Genomic DNA, 22,025 nt, shown 5'->3' with positions numbered 1-22,025 from the left:
TAAAATCGAAAGTATTGTATCGTTTTCTTTCATGTTTCTCCCAGATTTCTACAATTATAATACTTATAACTATTTTTTAATTTAAAAAACAAAAATCAAGAAAATTAGCAGAATGCTTCTACAATACTATTTTTAAAGATAATCTAATGCTTTTTGTTAAACTATCGATTTGATAAATCGAATCGAATTGAATGTTATGTGTATTATGTATCACAGGCGTAGGTTATATGTATTTTCTAAGTGACATTTAGTGATAGCTCTATTCTCATTTGACATTAATAAAGATTTATTTTTGTAAACATCTCTGCTATTTATCTTTCACAATCTAAATGGAAACTAAACCAAAAAGTGAACATCTACTAGAATTGAAAGGTAATAAAAACGATTTTGATGTCGTTTTAAATTAAAAGAAAACAAAACATATTGTTTATTTTGATATATTGACTAAGACTATCGTATAGCAATATGTATACTACATATAGCACTAATAATTGTATCTTTATTTTTTACCATTTTTAGTAATGAGGTTAACACGACCTACGCTTGCAAGTCCAGTAGTTATTACTTGTGATTCAACAGATCTTCCTGGTAATACTTTAAATAATGAGCTTAAGAATGATTGTACTGCATTACAAGGAATGGAAACCCTTGCAGTAGGACAGTTTATGGTATTACCGCAAAGTTTTGGGTATGTACATGATTATATATCATAATTAAAATTTATTTTGAGCTTTTGAGCTACGTAATTTGTAATTAATTATCCATATTTCATATATGAACAATGATAATTATACAATGTAATAATATATGTATATGATTATTTTACTTAAATATAATTTCACAAAAAATAATTTATGTTGAAATTTTATGTATGTATATTCTTTCAGTAACATTTATTTAGGTGAAATATTTTCAAGTTATCTTTGTGTACATAATGGCAGCAATCAGATCGCAAAGAATGTTACTGTTAAAGTAAGTTAATTGTACAAATAAATTAGTCAATAAGATATAATAACTGTATGTATGCTATGTGTCATATAAAACTTATAAATGATAATATATTTCATATTGTAGGCAGATTTACAAACAAGCACACAGAATATATCTCTTTGTGGTAATAGTGGAGAAATGAAAGATTTAGCACCTGACAATACAGTTGATGAAGTCATACACCACGAAGTAAAAGAAATAGGCACACATATGTAAGAGGCCAGCCATTAAAATTGTAATATGTGTTGAGTAAATAATTAATCAATGTATACTTTTCCAGATTAGTGTGTGAAGTAACTTACACCCCAGGAAATTTAAGTAGCACTGCACAATCATTTAGAAAGTATTTTAAATTTCAAGTGGTAAAACCATTAGATGTTAAAACAAAATTTTACAATGCAGAGGTAATATTATGGTAATAATTTTTTTATAATAGTAATATTTAATTGATTAAAATGATATGTATAATCTTTTTGAAGTCAGATGAAGTATATCTGGAAGCTCAAATACAGAATCTCACAGCTGGCCCAATTTGTTTAGAAAAGGTTTCGCTTGAATCATCTCATTTATTTACTGGTGGGTTCACTTAAAATGATTGGTTTAGATGATTATGAACCTGAATTTGTATGATAATTATTATATTTCTAGTATCAACGTTAAATACAAATGAAAAGGGAGAATCTATTTATGGATTAGTTAATATATTAGATACCGATTGTAGTAGACAATATTTATATTGTTTAAAACCACAATTGAGTTTATTAAAAGATCCAAAAATGATGCATAATGCAACAAACATTGGAAAGTTAGATATTGTTTGGAGAAGTAACTTGGGGGAAAGAGGAAGATTACAAACAAGTCAATTACAAAGAATGGTTTGTAGTTTATCATTTCATTCATAAATATATCATATTTGTAATCCTTTACCTAATTTTAGGCACCTGAATTTGGTGATATACGAGTTACAATGAAAAATATTCCTGTCACAGTTTACCTTGAACAATCAGTGAATTTCAATTGTCATATAATAAATACGTCGTAAGTATTTATATCATGTACATATATATGATACAGAGAAGAAAAATAGTTCTAAATTCTAATAGTTGTACTGATTAAAATATTTATATTATTACCATTAGTGAAAGAAGCATGGATTTAATGTTAAGTTTGGAATCAAGTAACTCTATAGCATGGTGTGGAATATCTAATACAATCATAGGAACATTGAAACCTGGTGTTTCGATAGATATTCCTTTATGTTTAATTCCCTTACGTAGTGGTATAATAGTAAGTATTTTGTATAAACATTATAATGATGTTACGTTACGATGTGCGTTACGGAAAGTAGTACATTTCGTTTGTCTTATGAAGACTAGCACGTTTCATCATTTCCATCAATAACTAGCATGTTTAACATTAATCACGATAAGGAGCACGATTCACAGTACACCACGAGCAATATCATATTTCGAACATTGCGGCGAAGAGTGGCAGGTTTTATTTGTCCTACGAAGATTCAAAAAAAAAAGGTACGTAAATGAAAATTTTGAAACGGTACGTCTCAAAGTAGGATATTATAGAATATAGATTATAAAATGTATAAGATACTAAAATTCAATTATTAAAAATTTATCAGCATTAGTGCTTAAAAGGTCTTATTCTAAGGGAATGTATTCAATGTTATAGTAATATTATTAATTAAATAAATTAGTTTGTTTATATTTGATTAAGTTCTACTTATTTTACTAAAGACATTTATTTCACTTAAAAGAACCATTTACCTTTTTATTCTTATAGTAGAATGTTAGACAACCTATTTAACATAATATTTTTAACAGCTACAAGTGGAACATGTTGTTTTTCACGACAACTACTGAAACGTGGTAGTTTTTATAGCGGAAAAACAATACAAGTTATTCTTTGTCGCTATAAATAAGAACATGTTACCTTTCGATTTACAATTGAAACGCGCTGCTTTTCGTGGTCACAGAATCCAAAGAAAATTGTCTTCGTAAGACAAATGGAACGTACTACTTTTCGTAACGCATGTCTATAAATATTTCAGCATATTATTTAATACTATTATATATACTTTAGACAATTTCGGGATTAAAATTAACGGATACATTTTTGAAGAGGGTATATGATTATGATGACTTGGCACAAATATTTGTTAGCCAAATAGACTAGTCAAAAGGTTAAGTAGTTAGTAAAATTACGTTCATTAACCTAATATATTTTACTAAATAAATAGACGTTTATTAATATATTAAGGAATACAAATATGGAAAGGAAAAAAATAAGGACAATGATTTTTATAAAATAAATTCCTTAAAAATAAGCATCTATTGTAGACATTTTCTCAGTTTCACTCATTGCTCCTACAGCACAAGCAAGTAAAGTTTGAACATCTTGAGGTTCGTTACCGCCAAAAATATAACCGTTAGCCTTATCCACTGCATTTTTTACTTGTAATAACAATGTTTGATTAGAAATATCTAATGGTATAAAGCTAACAAGACTATAATCTTCTATGAGTGATACAAATGCTGCATTTAATTTTTTGTATCTATAAATGTAAAATATTTCAAATTTTATACTTGGATTGATTCATAGAAATTTATTAAAAATAATAAAATTTAATAGAAAATCTTACTTTGATGTAAAAGGGCCTTCATCCAATTTATCTAGCAAATAGTTCAAATCCAACACTTCTGTATAGAAATCTATATTAAAATCTAGGCAGTGACTAAATTTTTTCATTTCATCAAATTTGGTCATCACATTAACATGAGGTAAACCTAATTTTAACATAGTTGTTGTGCAAAGAATTAAAGAAGATAAGTATTTACCTATAATAAAAAAAGTTATATAATATCTTTTTTAATTACAAGTCTGTCAAATTATGGTGTACTATATATAGAAATTACCAGCATCGCTGCAATGATGAGAATCAACAAGGTGCACACTACATAATCTTACTAAATTTTGTCCTAATTTTTCGGCAATTACACTAACTGAATTGTGATGTGTATATAACTCAACCTATTAATAAACATGAATACAATATGTAATTATCTTAGTAGTACAATATTTATGTATGTATATAAATACAAACCTGCCCTGGGCAATCAAATATAAGATAATGATCTTTCAAATTTAAAACTTTTGTAATTAACCATTTTATATTAGCTTCTAAAAATTCCATACAGTACACCAGTGCTCCGTTTGGACCAAGTCCATAGTGTGACATTACTTCCTCATGTTTAATTAATTCAGATATATCTACTGTTGGTGTATATTGCATGTTTTCATTTGCAGGATCTGTAACATAATAGTATGTTTGTTTAAATACACAAATATAAGGTTTCAATTACTATTAATCATTAAAATACTATTAGCTTTTACCAATATTAATAACAGCTACTTTTCTTCCAAGCTTCTCCAAAAATTTGGCCATAGCATAACAATATGTAGTTTTTCCACTCCCAGGTGGGCCAATAACTAATTGACCAAATATTAAACTCATATTTGGTTCTCACACTTTCATATCATTTATAGCTGCAACTATAGGTTTTAAAGTATCTGGTTCATAATCCTTTAAAGATATTGAAATTAATAATGGTTTATCTACATTAATTTGCTCTGCTATATATCGGGCAGCTGCTACAAGTTCAACATCATCTTTCCCAAACAATACTCTAAAATCAATGTTATCATTTAATGTTAAAATAATTTGTAACTATAGATACGTTACATAATAATAATATTATTTACTTGGTAGAATATATACTATTATTATACTGATTGAATGAAGATCCACGGCTTATCGCTATCAGTGATCCAAATTTTTTAAAATGTGTTATGATTAATAATATGCGGTTACTAAAAACAAATATAAATAGTTATTGATTTAAAAAAGTATTCTTAAGCAGTTTAAATCTATAATTTTTATCTAAAACAAATACAAATTATGAAAACAAAAATGAATATATTCTTTATTCTATTACCTATAAATCTTCAAAGCAATATCAGTATGATGACCGTGAGTAACTACACAAGAATGATTTTTCATATTTGCTAGGTTATCTGCAATTTAAATTACAAGTATTAAAAAATGTATAAAATTTATAGTACTAATATAAACATAATTTAACGAATAAAACATACCTATATTATATTAAAAACATGTTAAATAATTTCCATTAATTTCATACAAAATAATCGCTCAATTAGCACTATATGTCTCTAGTACATTTTAAAATTATAGTAAGTGTTGTCTACACTGGTAATATTATAGTAATTTTCTTCAAGTTACATTATAATGTTATGATAACAAAAGCCTAATATGAAATAATAAGCTTGATATAAAAAGAATTAGAAATCATAAAATTGCAGAAGCAATTAGCGAGAGAAATGAAAATTTAATCTAAAAATTAAATGCACATGAAAATAAGCAAAGGTAAGCCAATCAGTAACTCAAACAGAGAAATGCATTAAATTCATGTGTACAAAGTTTAGAAGCTTTACTTCGAGCCGATTCTACAACGATTCTTATTCAACGGATAATCCATATTACGATTTCACAAAGGTGTCCCGTTTTTTTATTAATGTTGCGTATTTATGAATTTAAAATACGTTATATGAAGTCGTAAATGCACATTTTACAAAATTTTTTGTTATATTAGCTTACATGATATGAAATTCTAAATTATTTTTTTAACATTAGTAATTTAAGAAGTTAACCTAAGGATATTATATATGTGTGAATAGTTTAAACAGACTGGTTGATGTTAAGGACAATGTCATTATTTAATAAACCGAAGAGAAACATCCGCCGTCGACCTTTCAACGACGATGATGAAGATAATGAAAATAGGATGGAAGTGGAGGACACCCAGCCTGTAAAATCGAAAACAAAGAAGAAGGATAAACCAAAGCAGACGCTCCTCAGTTTTGGAGAGGAGCTGGAAGAAGGTAATTTTTTTTAAGATTGTACATGCACGTACATATGTACAAATGCATTTATCATAAAATGAAAATGTGTTTCGGGATCTTATGTTTATAATAATTTCAGCTAAAACAAGTTGCATACGATATTAAAATTACGAATTTCGTTATATTTAATGTTGAGATCATAAAAAATTAATGCAATTTTAAAAACATTTCAATTAATCATATTTTATTCAGTAATTATAAAATTCTTTGGAGAGGTTCCAAATATTACATATAATAAAAATCTAATAATCTGTTATCTTACAGCGGATGATGGAGAAGTCTTTAAAGTGAAGAAATCATCTAGGAGCAAAAAATTGATGAAACAACTAGATCACGAAAGGAGAAAAAAGAAAGGTGAAGAGAAAATGCAAATGGACTCTGAGCAACCGCACATGTCCGTTAAAGTGGAAAAAGAATTAGAAATAAAGACAGATGATCTAGTAGTAAGCTATTTCTATGATGTTTATTATTATTAGAATTTCCCAGACGTAAAACATTTTGTTATTCTTAAATCAAAATTTATTTCTTTATAATACTTCATATTTAGTATTCACTGAAAGTATAACAAAGATTGTCAATATGTGCAAATATAACTTTGTTAGAATTTACTTTTTGTAAGCTGTGTTACTTTTGAAATGTGAAAATGTTTTAACATATTTTATGTGAATTGTGATTCTATTAACATAATAAATATACATTCATATAATGCAATACAAATAAGTTCTAAATATATTAAGTATGTATGTACATATAATTATTAAAATATAAATGTGTACAATTAGTTAAATCTTTTTATAAGGAAGATATTAATATTACATTTTAACAATGTTTAATAATTTTTTACTTTTCTAAAATACAAAAATACTTTCTAATCTTTCAATATAATATGTTATTAGCTATGTCTGTTCAATAATAACTATTAATCAATTAATTGATTAAATTATTATTTCTTCTATTAAGTTAAAATTTTTTATTACTAGGTAAAAATAAAAAATGCAGGACCTTTAATTCTGAATGGACGAGCTGCATTGGCAGCTGGAAAGGATGATTATACATCTGATGAAGAGGAAGATGAACCACGTAGTCATAAATTTAGAAGAAATACAGATAAAGCTGACACAATGAAAATTCTTCTTGAAAGTATGTAATGTTTTTATTTGTATCTATAATGTTCAAAACTTTCATTATTTTGTATCTTTTATATTTATTTTTTTAAATATTCTAATAACATTGTTTACAAATATTATTTTGTATTTATAAGGTGGTTGCATACCAGATGCTGCAATGATCCATGCAGCTAGGAAATGCAGACAAAAGGCAAGAGAGTTAGGAACTGATTATATTCCTATAGAAGAACAAAGGTAATATGTTTTGTAGCATAATTAACATGGTATAGCCCCTATACAATTTGATTAACTGCTATTAAATGTTGAATTTATTTTGCAAAACATTTGATAACTATGTTAATTTTTTCAGCGATGATAAAGGTAAATCAAGACTTATTAGGGAAGAAGATCATGATAGAAGTGATGATGATGATTCACAAGACCGAATTGATATGACTGTTAACACTGAAGCGCGTGATAAAGAGAAAAGGAGAGAAGCCTTCCTTGCTTCACAAGTACCATTAAAACGTTAGGTTTTGGTTATTTATTATTTACGATTTTTTCTTAAATAGATAAGTGAATGCATTGTATGTATTTTTTAGTTTCTGATGATGAAAGTGAACACGAAAACGAAGAAGAAGAGTGGGAAGCTCAACAAATTAGGAAAGGAGTGACTGGTGCACAGGTAACATTTGTATTGAAAAAATTGTGCAGCATGCACTATTACAATTATAATATAAATAAAAATGTTTAGATTGCAGCAGCGCAACAAGATTCCATGATGCAACAACAATATTCAATGGGTATGAACGTAAATTCAATGATGGGAAGTGGAATATCTCTGGAAATGGTAATGATGCCAGCTCCACCACCCCCTCCAGTGATTCAACCCCCAGATCCTACAAAAATAGTACCAATCACTCCTCAAGAGGTTGTGAATAAAATGCGTGCAAGGTAACAATAACTAAATTAAAATTTTGATCTAATACAGTTTTGAAACTTTTAAAATTTATAAAATATGGATATAGTTTTTATTCCTATAAAATCAGAATGAAAAATATAATTCGTAGATTGGACAGTTTAAAAGAAGTGCATCGACGTCATCAATTAGATCAGGATCGTTTAGAGCAAGAGTTAGGACAAACTGTGAAAGAACTGGATGATGCTGAAATTCGTGCACCGCAGCTTGCGCAGCGCTTCAGATATTACCAAGAGTTGCGTGGGTATGTCACTGACTTGGTAGAGTGTCTTGATGAGAAGGTGGGTTTATACGCTGTCACGTTTTTTTATGTGCACTGGGGTTTTCCATGCAATTTTTGGCTGTATAATTACTCAGCCATATTAGAAATATATATACAATGCATTTTTCTTATTAAGTAAATTTCTTGATGAAAAATGTGCAATATAGCTTTCCTTTAGAGTATTAGAATTTTTGTTCTTAAATATTTTATATTGCTAACACTTTTGTTATGTATTCATTGGTTAAAATTATGATAATTGTTGCTGAGTATATAATTAATTAAAAAGTACTATATTCAAATACTAAAAGATGTAAAATATTCTTTTAGTTTATATATATATTTAAATAAATCATAAAATATTAAAAATATGTATTACAAAATAAAAGTTAAAGGATATTTTATGTATCTATTAATGAATTAGAATTTCTCTCTCTATTATTACATATTTTTTGTATTATTTTGATATTTAATTATTATTAAATGTATTATTTTGTTTTATTTTGATATTTTTATATATATCATAAGATTCAGAAAAGAAGAAAAATGCATATTAAACTAAAGAATGGAATTTGCAAGAAAAAAGTATAGCATTTATGTAATGTATATTTGCATTGCCGGGGGTCTGTATCTTCTCTGTATAAAGAAATTATTTACTGTGTAGTAAAAATATTTTTAAGTATTTATAAGAATTGAAAAGATATATTAATATGTGTGGTAAGTAAATTGTGATATTAATTTCCAATTTTTTAAGCAAAAGATATCCAATGATTGTGGAATTACAGATTAAGTTCCAGCAAATGTTAAAAACATATATTGTTTCACCTTTTATAAATTATTTAAAATAAATATTAAAACATATTTATTAAAATATTACTACTTTGATATCAATATTTTCTGGAACAAACACAATTCTCAATGTCATTGAGTTAATTTACTGTGTCAATGTTAACATGTAACTTTTTTGTTAGTTGCCGCTGGTCATTGGATTGGAGCAGCGCTGGTTAAACCTTTATAATGAACGTGCAATAGAACTAATGGAAAGAAGACGACAAGATACAAGGGATCAAGCAGAAGAGATTACAACAGCTGCAAGTCAGTTATTTCAGTATTATATATAATTACCTGTGTCTGATAAAAAATATAATGAAAAGTGTATTTTGATCAATATAATTTAGATATGAATTATTTTTTAAATTACAGGAGGACAACCTATACGAAGAGGGCCAGAAGTTGAAGCTCGTATCCGTCGAGCTACAGAGAGAGAAGGAAGAAGAGCTCGTCGAAGAAGAGCTAGAGAATTAGCTCCTACATTACCAAAACATATTGATGGAATGTCTAGCGATGATGAAGTTACTGAGCAGCAAAATCTCGCGTTTAAACAAACAAAAGGTTGTACTTTAACAAGTTTAATTAAATTTAGTTTACGAAGAAGTAGAATTTATAATGTTTACTATTGTCTATCAAGTATGGATTAACACTATATATTAATTCTTATCTTTTATAAAATGTCTTCTTTCTATATTTATTTTCAGATGAAATTGATAATGACAGTAAAGAAATATTTTCTGACGTCATGGACGAATATTGCACAATAAGAGGAATACTTTCAAAATTGGAGTCTTGGAGAGAAACTGATAGAGATGCTTATATGGAAGCTTATGTATCTTTATGTATACCTAAAATTATTTCTCCGATTATTAGATTACTATTATTGACATGGAATCCTATTATGGTACGTGCATTATATCAAACTTTCATATATTTTAGTTACAAATGTAATAATAACGGAATAAAATACTAACTCTAAATAAAAATTTTTCTTCTTTTAGGAAAGTGCAGATATAGAGAGAACAAAATGGTATAACACTTTACTTTTATATGCATTAAATAATAAAGAAACAGAAGAGTCACTTAAAAGAGATCCAGATGTCAGATTAGTACCATTTACAATAGAAAAAATTGTTATACCTAAGTTGACATGTAAGATTATTTTATTTAGTATAATTAAAATGCCAGTTAAGAAGTTTGCAATAATTTACAAAAACTTTTTATTTATAGCTATAGTTGAAAGAATATGGGATCCAATGTCTACATCACAGACATTACGACTTGTAGGCACAGTAAATCGTCTTATTAGGGAATATCCAAATTTAAATGATACAAGCAAGCCATTAGAAACATTATTTAATGCCATATTGGAGAAAATTAAATCAGCAGTTGAAAACGATGTTTTTATACCAATTTTTCCAAAACAGTTAGTATATAATATTCGTCTTTATTTAAAGCTATTAATAATATTTTTGTAATAATGCTGATAATTTTTAATTTTATATTTTAGAGTCTTAGATACTAAACATCAATTTTTTCAAAGGCAGTTTGCAATGGCTGTGAAACTTTTAAGAAATTTATTGAGCTGGCAAGGTCTTCTTGGAGACACACAATTAAAAAATTTAGCTCTTGGTTCATTATTAAATAGATATCTTTTAGCGGGTTTAAGAGTATCTGTTCCAACTGATGCATTATTTAAAGCAAATATGGTATGTTCATACTGCTCATTTCAACATATTTCATATAACTCTTTAAACTTTTAAGTAAACGTTACTCAGAAAATATCTTTTTATAATACTATGTTTTTATATAATAGGTAATGAGCACACTTCCTCGTGCGTGGTTGCAGGGTGAAACGATAGAGCATCTCAAAATGTTTGCTACACTTATCCAGCAACTCAGTGAACAATTAGATCAAGCAAATCCAGCGCATAAGTAAGTATAAATTTTATAAGCTTTTTTATGTTGGAGTCGTAATAGTTTATTTTTTATAATATATAATTGCTATAAATGATTAAATAAATAATCATAGATACTATATCTGATATTTTAGATTTTGTATATTGAGAATAGATTATTTTTATATATAGAATATATCAATTTTATCAGCAAACTACAAACTTAAATTTTCGCGTATTTTAAATTAATTATTCATTTTTACAGCGAAGCCTGGGAATATTCGAAGTCCATCTTAAAAATAATTAAACCTTTGTAATGTATTAATTATATATGCATTTCTTAATCATATTTTATGGTATTTTTATTTTATGATATTCATTAATAATGCCTATCTATAATTTTATACTTGTATTGAAAAGGTCTTGTATATGAAAAATTGCAGTACAATTAGATGTATAATATATAAAAGTGTAATTTTTTGTATAGAAATAAATTAAATAAGATTCTGATTATATAATATACTTTCCAATAGTAATTTGTAAATAATGAAAATAGAAATATATCAAAATAAATATGTAAATATTAGATTGTGCCTATTATAGTTTTCCTATTATAACTAAAGAAAATATTCTTATAAATTTCTCATTTTATTTATTGTACTGTATAGTACATAAGCTAATATATATTTTTGTATAATAGTGACAGTCCATAGTTATCTAAATATTTTTGTTTTCAACAAAGTTTCTAATGTATAATCCTTTTAACATAACTTATTTTGTAGAAAAAATAAATTTTGATTCTTTTATTATATAAAAACAAATCATTTATTATATAAAACTGGTGTACCCATTCATATAAGTAATGTATGGTATATCGTGCTTTTGTAACATTTGTTATTATGAGTAAGATTATACTATAATTAAAATCTATTGAGGAAATGTGAAAGTTAAACATTATTTTGTTTTAAGTTGTTGTTTGAAGTGATTATTTATATGATTAAGAAAAATTATGATGTATGATTTGCACATCGCATAAAAGTATACAGAGAAAATGTAGTAGGTTGATTTATACGATTGAAGATAATTTAGACAGGAGATAAGTTTTATTCACATAGATAGTGAAGAAGTGTTCATGGGTCACAGAGATAGGGACAACAAGGGTCATCTCTTGACTTCTATGAACTCAGTTCATTTTTGTTAAGCTACTGTTGCACACCATGAGATTCACAGGTACAGAATAAACATTTTTAGTTATATATAACTCAAATTAAATAGTGCATAAGCCATATTACAAAATATTCATTGTTGTCATTTTATAAATAAGTACCTTTTACTTAAGTACACATATAATCAAATTTATATAATCTTCATAATTATAACGTATTATAAATAATGTAATTCGTTGAATTTATTTAAACATTGAAAATAATTTAATATCGTTGAATATAAAATAATGAAATTAAATTACGTGGAGCAAAGATGTTTCAGCCATTATTAATCTAAAATATTTACTTACAGATATTAATTATGTGTTACAAATACTAATGCACAAATTAAAGAATATTATATTTTTATTTTTTCTTTTCTGTAACAATCATGTTACAAATGGTATATTTCAACCAGGAAAAGAGTATATATATTCGTACAATGCACTTTCAAGTTCTGGTGTTTTGTTACCATCTGGCGCATCATCTTCATGGGGTTTTAATGGAAAACTTAAAATTCAAGCAGAACAAAATGTTGCTACAATGCAGGTAAATTTTATAACTGATAAATAGCAAAATTTAAAAAATTGATTTCATATTTCTCTTTGCTTTTATAATATTATCTGCAACAATATAACAGTAAAATTAATAATTAATTTCATTAAAATCTTTTATATGTGATATTTATATACAGTTGGAATCATTGAAGATGACTATTTGGAATGGTAAAATTCAAGATCAAGGAGAAGATCAAGCTGTTTCAGAAGATGTGACTGATCTTCTAAAACCATTTCAAATTATATACAGAAATGGTCTTATTGAAAATTTTAGTACAGAAGCAATATCACCATGGTCTGTAAATATAAAAAGGAGTATAGCAGGAATTTTACAATTAGATCTGTCTAACTTAGAGAAGGAAACAGCATTTCATTCAACTGAAGTAAGTCATTACATTTAATAAGGATTTTTACAGTAATATAGTATACTAATATATTATATTATAGAAAAATCATTATGGTCAGTGCAATATTGAATATGTTGTCAATCCTGAAGAAGAAAATGAATGGATAATAAGAAAATTTTTTGATCCACGAGCTTGTATTGGACATCCTCATTATACGTGGTCAAATGTTCCTAACATGTTGTGTCCCAATGGAGATCAAGTATGTTATATGTACCTTTATTTATTTTACCAAATATCTTATTATTTTCTACTATAACACAATAAATTTCATATATGTGTAGAATCCAATATTGAAGTCCAGTGAGAGATTATATAAAATTAAGATGAATGGATCTTTAAATGAGATTTTGTTTGTTAATGCTTCTGGAGGTATATATGTTCAATCCTTTCAAAGTTTTGGAGAAGCACATTTTCATTTTACAAGGTATGTTTAAGAAATGAAAATTATTTTATTCTAAGAAACTTGTTATGATAAACAAAACTTTCATATTAATTTCTTGATATACACAGACAGATCTTTAAATTAATTTCGGTGAAAGATACAGTAGATAAGATACCCATTAAAGACTTATATTTTAAAGTTCTACAACATGAACTTCCAGAAGTTGATCTCACTCAAAGTAGAGGTACTCTTGACAAGAATACTGTTTTTAAATCTGTAAGTTATTGATTAAAAAAATTCTTCGTTTATAACTGATATCTAATAATGCTATTACATATTTTATAGATAGGGACTTTATTAGATCGATTAAGTCTGAGACTTGAAAATCCTGGTTTAGATACAGAGGCTGATAATTTGCATAATACAACGATAACTGTATTGCTTTATTATCTTCAAATGCTGGATGTTGCTGATTTACATAATGCATACACAAAAATCTCAGGAACAAGTTATAAAGAAGAAACAATACGGTGTTCAAAATTTTTAATAATTCTTTAAAGTTTTAGTAATTTATATAACATATAAAATATATTGTCATTTTTTTCATGTTATTATAGAAATATGTTCCTTGAAGCACTTCCACAAGTTGGCACTAAAGAAGCTGCATTGTTTATATTAGAATTAATCCAAGATAGAAAAGTTTCGGATATGTCTGCAATTCAACTTCTCACTCAGTTACCATTTCATATACGAAAACCTGATGTTCAATTATTAGTAAATTTACAAACGTTTCTAAATTTGCCAGAAAAAATTTCTGTTGAAGTCCAAAATACTGCTATTCTTACATATGGCACATTGATTTACAAGACCTGTTTATTGTACTGCCCATATGAGATGTTAGATGATTACGTACGTTTATATCTTGATAAATTTACAGGTACGTGATAAATATATACTAAATAAATTTCGCATATCTGTTTTAATTATTATTCTAGTATTATAATAAAACAATAATTCATAGAGACAAAGGAATACGAAAAAAAAATGATTTGGCTAGAAGGATTAGCAAATATACAGTTAGGAAGAGTAGTTGAATTCTTAGAACCTATTGCAAGTGGTAGCAATGCAGAATCACGTCATTTTCGTGTTCTTGCTGCATGGGCATCACTTTCAACTGCTCCTTTAAGACCCGATGTTGTAAGTAATTTCTGATAATAATGTAAAAAACTATTAAATATTACTTTTCTATTTTATTTTATATCACAGATATACCCTGTCTATTGGCCAATTTTAATAAATAGAACTGAGCATTTAGAAATGAGGGTAGCGGCATTGACACTACTTGTTGTTTCTAGTCCTACACCAAGTAGATTAATATCATTATATTGGTATATGCAAAGTGAACCCAATCAACATTTATATAATTATTTTTATACTATTTTGAAATCTATGGAACGTACCACCCATCCTTGTTATATTCATATGTATGTAAGACCATAATTCATACAATTCCTTTTTGGAATAATAAAATTCCGAAATACCTTTTTCATATATAATTCTAATGTGTAGAGGTGTGATCGCTGCACAATTTACACGAGTACTTCGTCCAACTACAAATTCATATTTAATTACTGGTAACTATTTATTTGACTATCAAGATACATATAGAAAATTTGGTGCTATGATACATGGTATTGTTATTGCTAATCCTTTAACAAACATACCTGAGGTTTTATATGTAACTGTAAATACTTATGGTAGTGGAGTTAGTATCAATCATGTATCTGTAAGTATTTGATTTAAAATTATTTAATTAATTACTGTAAGGTGACATGTTTTAATATTTTAAACATTATGTATATATAGTTATATATTAAAGCTGAAGGTCTTCTACATTCATTATCAGCACATCTAGATGGTCCAACACAAGTGAAGGATATATTAAAACAATTTAAGTTAGATGAAAAGCAAAATGGACCTGTACATTTAGAAGTAATTGCACGTATTCAGGAAAAAACAGTTTTATGCCTTCATCTCAATGAAACAAATATTATTAAAGGATTTAAATGTAAGTTTATAAATTATCTGTCCCGAAAATTTCGAACATAATTAAATATTTATTGCTTTTTATATTTATATTTTTATGTATTTTTTTAGATTTGTCTTCTTTACCTGATAATATATATCATATATATCAAAACATGGAGTTTCATGTTAATCAACAACGTATTAATATCCCATTAACAATGGAATCAGTGCAAGTTACAGATCTGGGAGCAAATGCTAGACTTGCAGTTATTGCAACATCGTTATTCTCTATGAGAGGGAATTTTACACATGTTTCAGTTGGTCGTAATAATCATGTTATACTACGGTATAATAGAATAATTTATAATTTCACTTGTTTGTTGCAATGTTTTGCATTATGCAATTGATATTTTCAGAACATCTATTCATAAATCAGAAATAATAGAAAATTATAATCCTTTAATTGATACATGGCATAGTGCAGAAAGAGCACATTCTATTCATGGATATCTTCCAATCAATATTACACTTGGATTTAAAGATCGTCCATTCATTTCATATAATACTCCTGGAGGTATGATATTAATAATATTCAGATATAGAATTTATTAAGAATTTTATTATTTATATTATACCTTTTTAGAACATCTTAAAATGGGAATTACAGCTCATGTTAGAACATCCACTAATATAAAAGGATTAAATATTAAATCAAAATTACGTCAAATTTGTCCTACTTGTCCTCAATTATATATAATTACAAAATCACCAACATATAAACCAAAGGTAGATACTAATTAAAAGTTTTATTTTCTATAAAAATATTATTCATTCAAATATTAATTAATCCTCTCTTACAGACAATAGATCTATTTCAATTTGAATTATCAGAGTTAGGAGGTCAAGTATATGTAAAACTTTTTGACTGTGAAAATGTAATATCACGAGAGAAACTAATTCAGGATGTGTTTTCTTCACATCGCGCTAATTATCCGTGAGTTAAATATTAATGTATCTGTATATTCTTTGTTATAAACATTATTAGGCAATGAATATCATTTATTGTATGTTTATTCTGGATTGTTCTAGTATATGGCCATTTTTGGAGTTTGCTTTAACAGCCCTTCATTTCTTAGATTATTACACATATGTACCACCAAAAGGTAGCTGTGGTTTAGCTGCATATATTAGTACAATTGATGCGCAGCGTACTCAAGTTAGTATATTAAAATTTTTTATATTTTAATTGTGAACAAAATAATAAATTTTACATTGAACATGTTTTATTAGGTAAAATTTGAATATATTAAAGGTTCAAATCATCATATGTTGTCTTTAACACATCACAATATAGAATCATCACAAATTCTTCAACAGTGGAATGTAGCCGCACTTTACGAGATTACCAGCTGGATATCCGATACGATTAAAATTAAAGCGACTAAAGTTATACCAGGTCAAAAGATTTTGAAGGTAATTTATATGCAACATTATAATTTAAGGGAAATATAAAACAAGATAACAACATTTTTTACTATTTAGTTTTGTTTAGAAGCAGAAAAAGCAATACCTTGGGAATGGGATTTCCTAAGCACTAAGCCAAGTGATCCTGCTAGAATTACATTAAATGCTGTTTGGGGATATTCTGATGCAGCAAAAGGCAAATGTGATGGATCTTCAATTACATTAGATCTACTTGGCGAAATTAGTGAAAAGCAGCTACAAATTGCTAAAGAATCACAATGGCCTTATGAAGAATGTCGAGAACAATCTAAAAGGAAACGTTTTACTCCATTTTCTGATGCTTGCTATGAAGTTTCAAGAGAATTATCAACCTTGAGAAAATATCAAGTTGTTGCACAACATGAAAATGTAATTTTAATAATTTAAATGCAATTTTAATAATCTATAATTCAAAATATTGTTTTAAATTAATCTTAATTATGTAATTATAATCAGATACCACAAAATTTAATGAGATTAGCTTGGAAATTTCGAGCTTTTTATGACCTAATTGGTGGGAACAGTAGTTCAGATCCTAATTCCAAAAAATTTATTGTGACAGCAACATTTCCGAAAGGATCAGATATTGGTGAATTATCGCTTAATAATGACAAAGTAGCAATTGAATATAATTATAATCTTATAGATTATTTTTTAACTCGAACTAGAATTCATAAATACATGGATCTGTCAATATTGAAAACTTTTTTTGGTAAGCTATTCTTCTTCTTTCATGATTCACAATTGTTTAGAGAGATAGTTCATTGCAGAATTCATTCTATTTGATTACAGTACCTTACCTGTCTTAATCACTTCCAAATTTAGGCACGTGTGTCGTGACACCAGACTATATAAAATCAATTCACAACATCACTTATCCTTTTCACAATAAAGGTGAAGTTTTGTTGCTTGGCCAGTGTTATAGTGAAAATCCAAAATATGCATTGACGGCACGAAATGATTTATATGGTATTAATATCAATATATATGACGAAATAGATACAGTACGAATTATACCTAATCAAACTGGAGGAACATTATACAATAATACAATATATATTCCATTGCCACAAAGTTTCATGTTTCATTCACTAGGTTCAAAAAGGTAATTAAAAGAACTATACTAAAAAACAGTTATAACATTTTATACTATATTAAATACTACAATAAACACATATTTATATTATATTTAATAAGTTTTTATTATATTTCAGAGTAAGATTGGACAGCAATACTATTGATATTATAATTCCTAATCTCTATTTATATATGCATTGGACACAAGAACAAATTCTTCTGTTCTTTCCAACATATCTGTTAGAATTCACCTGTGGTATATGTGCATTAGGCACTCTTGACAGTAATAATTTATATGAGAAACTATAATTTTTATGAAAAATTAATATCTTATTTATAAAAAATTGATTTAATATAAAAAACTATTCAACGTGATTTAATATTTACTTTGTAATTTATGTTCGTACATCAACATACAAGACATTTTAAACATGATTAGAAATTGTTGTTTCTAATGAATATATGATCATAAGATAAGAAAATGTATTGTAAAAATTGTACAAAAGTTTAATATTGTTATTTACAAATATACTTCCTTTATATATTAATCTATAATTACTTTCATTGTAATTTATTTTTCTAATATATAAGAAAATTTAACATCAAAACGTAATCTATCAACTTATTAATTATTACGTCCTATTTACTGTAATGTACTTAAATTAAAAGGAATATATTTTTCGGCTTCTATTGTATATTTATCAAATAACATAATTTAATTACTATTTTTAAATTTGAAACAGTAAGATTTATAGAAAAAATGTTTATTAAATAATACAAAACGATAGAGTATACAAAATTTTAGGATTTAGATACATATTATAAAATAACATTCATATCACTCTACTTCCATACACTTATTAGTTAATGCAGATCATACTGAAATGTTATAGATTTATTGTATTCACGTATTTGTGAGACATACATCTAAATGCTGATTCATTTGAGATTCTATTATTAATTTCATACAAACAGGACAAGGATATTTATTCTGTTCAATTGATACTTCAGGAACTGCATTCAACATTTCGCTGTTATTACAATGAATTGATGAAGATATGTCGTCGTTAAAAACATTCCCAATACAATCTTCTAAATGATCATTTAATGAGACTCCAAAAGGAATGAATTCATTACATACTAAACAATTATGTGAAACAGTATTCATTACATTATTTTTTTTATCTTTTGTATTTTGACTAGCGTTTTTCGAATTTTCGGTAACTGAGAAACTGAATGAATCGTCACTAGACGCACTACTAATAGAAATTATACTTTCGTTTATGCTTGTATTATTATCATCTGTATCATCTAATTTAATAACCAAGTTATCATTTGTTTCTAGAAGGCACTTATCAATATGCTCATTTATATCTATAAGATTAAAACTATTACTACAAATAGGACAATTTACTTTCCTAGAATTTTGTAACTGATCTAATTTTAGCTGTTTGCTTGAAAAAGTACTTGATTCATTTTTTCTTTTTTTAGCAGATGGCGAATTATTTGCTTTTATTTCTAAATTTGCAAAATTACCATTATTAGAATTTTTTATTGTAATTTGTTCTTTACTTTTATCTACTTTTTCATTTCTTGAACTTAAACAAAAATCTATGTGTTTATTCATCTCATTATTTGGCACAAAATTATCGCATATTGGACATTTCACAAGTTTTGTTTGTACTTCATTTAATAATTTACTATTTTTAGCAATTGGTTTCTCCATTTCTACAGCATTAATTAATGAATTTATTGTTTTCCTTGGTGTAGTATTTTTATTTAAAGTCTGATTATAATTAACATTATATAATTTGTTCAATAAATTACTTTGGCCTATATTAGAGCCACCAACAACTCCAGAAGATGAAAATTTAGATGTACTAGAAATTTTAGTAATACTACTAGGACTACCATATTTTTGTGAATTACTTGAACAGTTTGGACCTCCTGTACCCCAACCATGAACATTGTTTGTACCAGTTCCAAGTCTTTTAAATCCATTTAAAGAATTTTGATTATTTACAACTGATTTGATACTTTTTGGAATGGATACAATTTTTGATTCTGTGATAGGTGAAGTAGTTTTCATAAGCCAATTGAACATAGTACTTGGTTGATTATAATTTTTAGGAGAAGACTTTGTTTTCTCTTTACTCTTTGAAGATTTTGTTTTAAAATTCTCTGGTTCTTTAATTTTAATGAATTGGCCACCGCAAGTTTGTTGATGTTCTTTCCACCAAAAATCACTTGGACCTGGAGCACGATTCATAGCTCTGCGTACTGTTCCAAAGTATGGAGCTTTCTTTTGACAAGGACCATTACATCTCCACCAATGTTGTTGATATAATCTAACTTCATCATGAAAATTGTGATGTATCTACATAAACAAATATTTTAAAAAATGAAAAAATTGCTAAAATTATATAATAAATTATTATATTTATTTTATTACAGATACATACAGTTATTCTTGTACCAGCTGCTTTATTTATTCTGTTCATATGTTTACAAAACTCTGGACCATGTCCATCTCTGTCACGATTATTGTTTGTGAGGAACAAGTACCCATGAATCATTTCATGCTGTAATATATATTCAAGGAAAGCTAATAAGTTTGGTTAGATTCTTTAATAATTAATCAAAGATAATTATATCACAAAAATCTTACTAGTAAGGTCTCAACTAGATCTTTCCTTGGTCTAAGCTTTAATAATGGTGCACTAAGTGAAATTATACATTGTCGATTTCGAGGATGAAAAGTACATATACCAGCACAACTGTAATATGTAAGAATAAATATAATATATGGTATAATAAACACTTTATCTTATTTAGTATTCCTTGAATGAAATAAATTACCTTGTCATTTTAGGACTCCATTTAACTTCCACAGGAAGCAAAACATTCCAGAAAAAATGCTCATTAAATTGTACAAACAATGTATGAATATTGGGTGTTGGATCAATTAATTCCAAGGTTTGATCAATTAATGTTCTTGGTTTATAATCTTCCTTATCTTTCTAAATTTTACAAAATCATTATAATATAAAGTGTTATGTACAAAGTATATATCAATTATTAACGTTAAATGATAATATAATAGTAAAATACACTTACATTTTTTGGTAAGATTGCATTTTCTGTTAATCCAAAACAATTATCTTGTTGATGTAGTTTATATGCTAATTTAAGGTCGCGAGATTTTTGTGATTGTATCATAATTTACAGATGTTAATAAAGATAATACAGTATTAACTTAAAATATTTGGCTACATATACCCAAGCTGGAAAATTTCATTTATTAATCTTAATTCATATCAACAGTATCCTTCGTTAATTACGTATACGTGCAGTATTAAGTAGTTTCTCATTTTACTTTATTAATATAATAAACAATGTCATTACAGCGTTCTATATTAACACAAGAGATAAGCGAATAATTCTGGTTCTCTCTGAATACTTATTTACAAAACGGTTGCCGATTACGATGACATTGATACATGTCAAAATCAACGTTCTGTGCACATTTCATATATGCATATATACCGTATTTTTAATACCATATATCGTATTTCTATTGTTTGGAATAGGTTTGGGATAATACAAGCTTAAATTTTAGCTCAATATTACGATATGATAAATTATTGGCGCAAAAATTGTAATCAACATCTATATAATTTATTTGTGATTTAAAAGACAGCATATAATGTAACTGAAGTATTTAAATTTTATATATATATATATATATATATATATATACAGGGTGGTTGGTAACTGGTGGTACAAGCGGAAAGGGGGTGATTCT

At 26.7% G+C, this 22,025-nt stretch overlaps 5 protein-coding genes across 9 annotated transcripts; 3 read left to right on the top strand and 2 right to left on the bottom strand.

Annotated features, from left to right (window-relative positions):
• Positions 1–63: 63 nt before the first annotated feature.
• On the top strand, positions 64–3,290 carry LOC117231829 (trafficking protein particle complex subunit 13). 2 transcript variants are annotated; one of them, XM_033490668.1, is made up of 10 exons: positions 66–372; positions 520–688; positions 888–972; positions 1,075–1,202; positions 1,271–1,394; positions 1,470–1,566; positions 1,639–1,865; positions 1,928–2,028; positions 2,130–2,277; positions 3,088–3,290. In XM_033490668.1, the coding sequence occupies exons 1-10, from the start codon at positions 330–332 to the stop codon at positions 3,178–3,180; spliced, it is 1,215 nt and encodes a 404-aa protein (XP_033346559.1). In that variant the 5' UTR covers positions 66–329; the 3' UTR covers positions 3,181–3,290. The 2 variants fall into 2 exon arrangements, with proteins under 2 accessions (XP_033346558.1, XP_033346559.1); XM_033490667.1 differs by lacking the exon at positions 3,088–3,290 and having other exon boundaries at positions 64–372; positions 2,130–2,716.
• A 9-nt stretch (positions 3,291–3,299) lies between these two features.
• Positions 3,300–5,315, bottom strand: LOC117231831 (GPN-loop GTPase 2). Of its 2 annotated transcripts, none has more exons than XM_033490672.1 (8): positions 5,161–5,314; positions 5,001–5,079; positions 4,768–4,875; positions 4,399–4,691; positions 4,109–4,314; positions 3,921–4,035; positions 3,647–3,842; positions 3,300–3,559 (listed from the first exon to the last, which is right to left on the bottom strand). In XM_033490672.1, the coding sequence occupies exons 4-8, from the start codon at positions 4,517–4,519 to the stop codon at positions 3,322–3,324; spliced, it is 876 nt and encodes a 291-aa protein (XP_033346563.1). In that variant the 5' UTR covers positions 4,520–4,691; positions 4,768–4,875; positions 5,001–5,079; positions 5,161–5,314; the 3' UTR covers positions 3,300–3,321. The 2 variants fall into 2 exon arrangements, with proteins under 2 accessions (XP_033346563.1, XP_033346562.1); XM_033490671.1 differs by having other exon boundaries at positions 3,302–3,559; positions 4,393–4,691; positions 5,161–5,315.
• Positions 5,316–5,502: 187 nt separating this feature from the next.
• Positions 5,503–11,579, top strand: LOC117231820 (PAX3- and PAX7-binding protein 1). Of its 2 annotated transcripts, XM_033490651.1 has the most exons (17): positions 5,503–5,581; positions 5,764–5,967; positions 6,253–6,431; positions 6,969–7,128; positions 7,250–7,349; positions 7,465–7,622; positions 7,697–7,779; positions 7,849–8,048; positions 8,165–8,354; positions 9,304–9,427; positions 9,536–9,724; positions 9,868–10,067; positions 10,165–10,315; positions 10,394–10,589; positions 10,674–10,872; positions 10,980–11,098; positions 11,327–11,378. In XM_033490651.1, exons 2-17 carry the CDS (start codon positions 5,781–5,783, stop codon positions 11,376–11,378), a joined length of 2,487 nt encoding a protein of 828 aa, XP_033346542.1. In that variant the 5' UTR covers positions 5,503–5,581; positions 5,764–5,780. The 2 variants fall into 2 exon arrangements, with proteins under 2 accessions (XP_033346542.1, XP_033346541.1); XM_033490650.1 differs by lacking the exon at positions 5,503–5,581 and having other exon boundaries at positions 5,781–5,967; positions 11,327–11,579.
• Positions 11,580–12,041: 462 nt separating this feature from the next.
• LOC117231815 (vitellogenin-4-like) lies at positions 12,042–18,549 on the top strand. Of its 2 annotated transcripts, XM_033490640.1 has the most exons (22): positions 12,048–12,291; positions 12,580–12,815; positions 12,961–13,206; positions 13,271–13,429; positions 13,512–13,654; positions 13,741–13,888; positions 13,958–14,142; positions 14,230–14,549; positions 14,634–14,809; positions 14,879–15,096; positions 15,182–15,398; positions 15,479–15,680; positions 15,770–15,986; positions 16,057–16,214; positions 16,284–16,426; positions 16,501–16,634; positions 16,730–16,856; positions 16,931–17,113; positions 17,183–17,512; positions 17,600–17,855; positions 17,969–18,248; positions 18,358–18,549. In XM_033490640.1, the coding sequence occupies exons 1-22, from the start codon at positions 12,279–12,281 to the stop codon at positions 18,527–18,529; spliced, it is 4,263 nt and encodes a 1,420-aa protein (XP_033346531.1). In that variant the 5' UTR covers positions 12,048–12,278; the 3' UTR covers positions 18,530–18,549. The 2 variants fall into 2 exon arrangements, with proteins under 2 accessions (XP_033346532.1, XP_033346531.1); XM_033490641.1 differs by lacking the exon at positions 18,358–18,549 and having other exon boundaries at positions 12,042–12,291; positions 17,936–18,248.
• A 545-nt stretch (positions 18,550–19,094) lies between these two features.
• LOC117231822 (sprT-like domain-containing protein Spartan) lies at positions 19,095–21,931 on the bottom strand. Its single transcript, XM_033490653.1, has 5 exons — positions 21,338–21,931; positions 21,080–21,240; positions 20,889–20,997; positions 20,683–20,802; positions 19,095–20,597 (listed from the first exon to the last, which is right to left on the bottom strand). The coding sequence occupies exons 1-5, from the start codon at positions 21,437–21,439 to the stop codon at positions 19,125–19,127; spliced, it is 1,965 nt and encodes a 654-aa protein (XP_033346544.1). The 5' UTR covers positions 21,440–21,931; the 3' UTR covers positions 19,095–19,124.
• Positions 21,932–22,025: the final 94 nt, after the last annotated feature.

Source organism: Bombus vosnesenskii, unplaced genomic scaffold, assembly GCF_011952255.1.
Source record: "Bombus vosnesenskii isolate JDL3184/JDL3185 unplaced genomic scaffold, Bvos_JDL3184-5_v1.1 scf7180000013274, whole genome shotgun sequence".
NCBI lineage: Eukaryota > Metazoa > Arthropoda > Insecta > Hymenoptera > Apidae > Bombus > Bombus vosnesenskii.
The sequence above is the reverse complement of the archived record's forward strand: the minus strand, read 5'-3'. Positions and strand labels throughout refer to the sequence as shown.

Bases quoted from the DNA above. Each gene is read 5' to 3' on its own strand.
- LOC117231829 (XM_033490667.1), top strand. From the start codon at position 330: ATGGAAACTAAACCAAAAAGTGAACATCTACTAGAATTGAAAG. The intron at 373-519 runs GTAATAAAAACG...TACCATTTTTAG, and splicing joins ACATCTACTAGAATTGAAAG to TAATGAGGTTAACACGACCT. The intron at 1,203-1,270 runs GTAAGAGGCCAG...ATACTTTTCCAG, and splicing joins AAAGAAATAGGCACACATAT to ATTAGTGTGTGAAGTAACTT.
- LOC117231831 (XM_033490671.1), bottom strand. From the start codon at position 4,519: ATGAGTTTAATATTTGGTCAATTAGTTATTGGCCCACCTGGGAGTGGA. The intron at 4,315-4,392 runs GCTAATAGTATT...ATTATGTTACAG, and splicing joins TGTTATTAATATTGGTAAAA to ATCCTGCAAATGAAAACATG. The intron at 3,560-3,646 runs GTAAGATTTTCT...TTACATTTATAG, and splicing joins GAAGGCCCTTTTACATCAAA to ATACAAAAAATTAAATGCAG.
- LOC117231820 (XM_033490650.1), top strand. From the start codon at position 5,781: ATGTTAAGGACAATGTCATTATTTAATAAACCGAAGAGAAACATCCGC. The intron at 7,350-7,464 runs GTAATATGTTTT...TAATTTTTTCAG, and splicing joins ATTCCTATAGAAGAACAAAG to CGATGATAAAGGTAAATCAA. The intron at 7,623-7,696 runs GTTAGGTTTTGG...TGTATTTTTTAG, and splicing joins TTCACAAGTACCATTAAAAC to TTTCTGATGATGAAAGTGAA.
- LOC117231815 (XM_033490640.1), top strand. The intron at 16,215-16,283 runs GTATGATATTAA...ATACCTTTTTAG, and splicing joins TTCATATAATACTCCTGGAG to AACATCTTAAAATGGGAATT. The intron at 16,635-16,729 runs GTGAGTTAAATA...GGATTGTTCTAG, and splicing joins TCACATCGCGCTAATTATCC to TATATGGCCATTTTTGGAGT.
- LOC117231822 (XM_033490653.1), bottom strand. From the start codon at position 21,439: ATGATACAATCACAAAAATCTCGCGACCTTAAATTAGCATATAAACTA. The intron at 20,803-20,888 runs GTAAGATTTTTG...TATATATTACAG, and splicing joins ATCTAGTTGAGACCTTACTA to CATGAAATGATTCATGGGTA. The intron at 20,598-20,682 runs GTATGTATCTGT...TTGTTTATGTAG, and splicing joins CAGCTGGTACAAGAATAACT to ATACATCACAATTTTCATGA.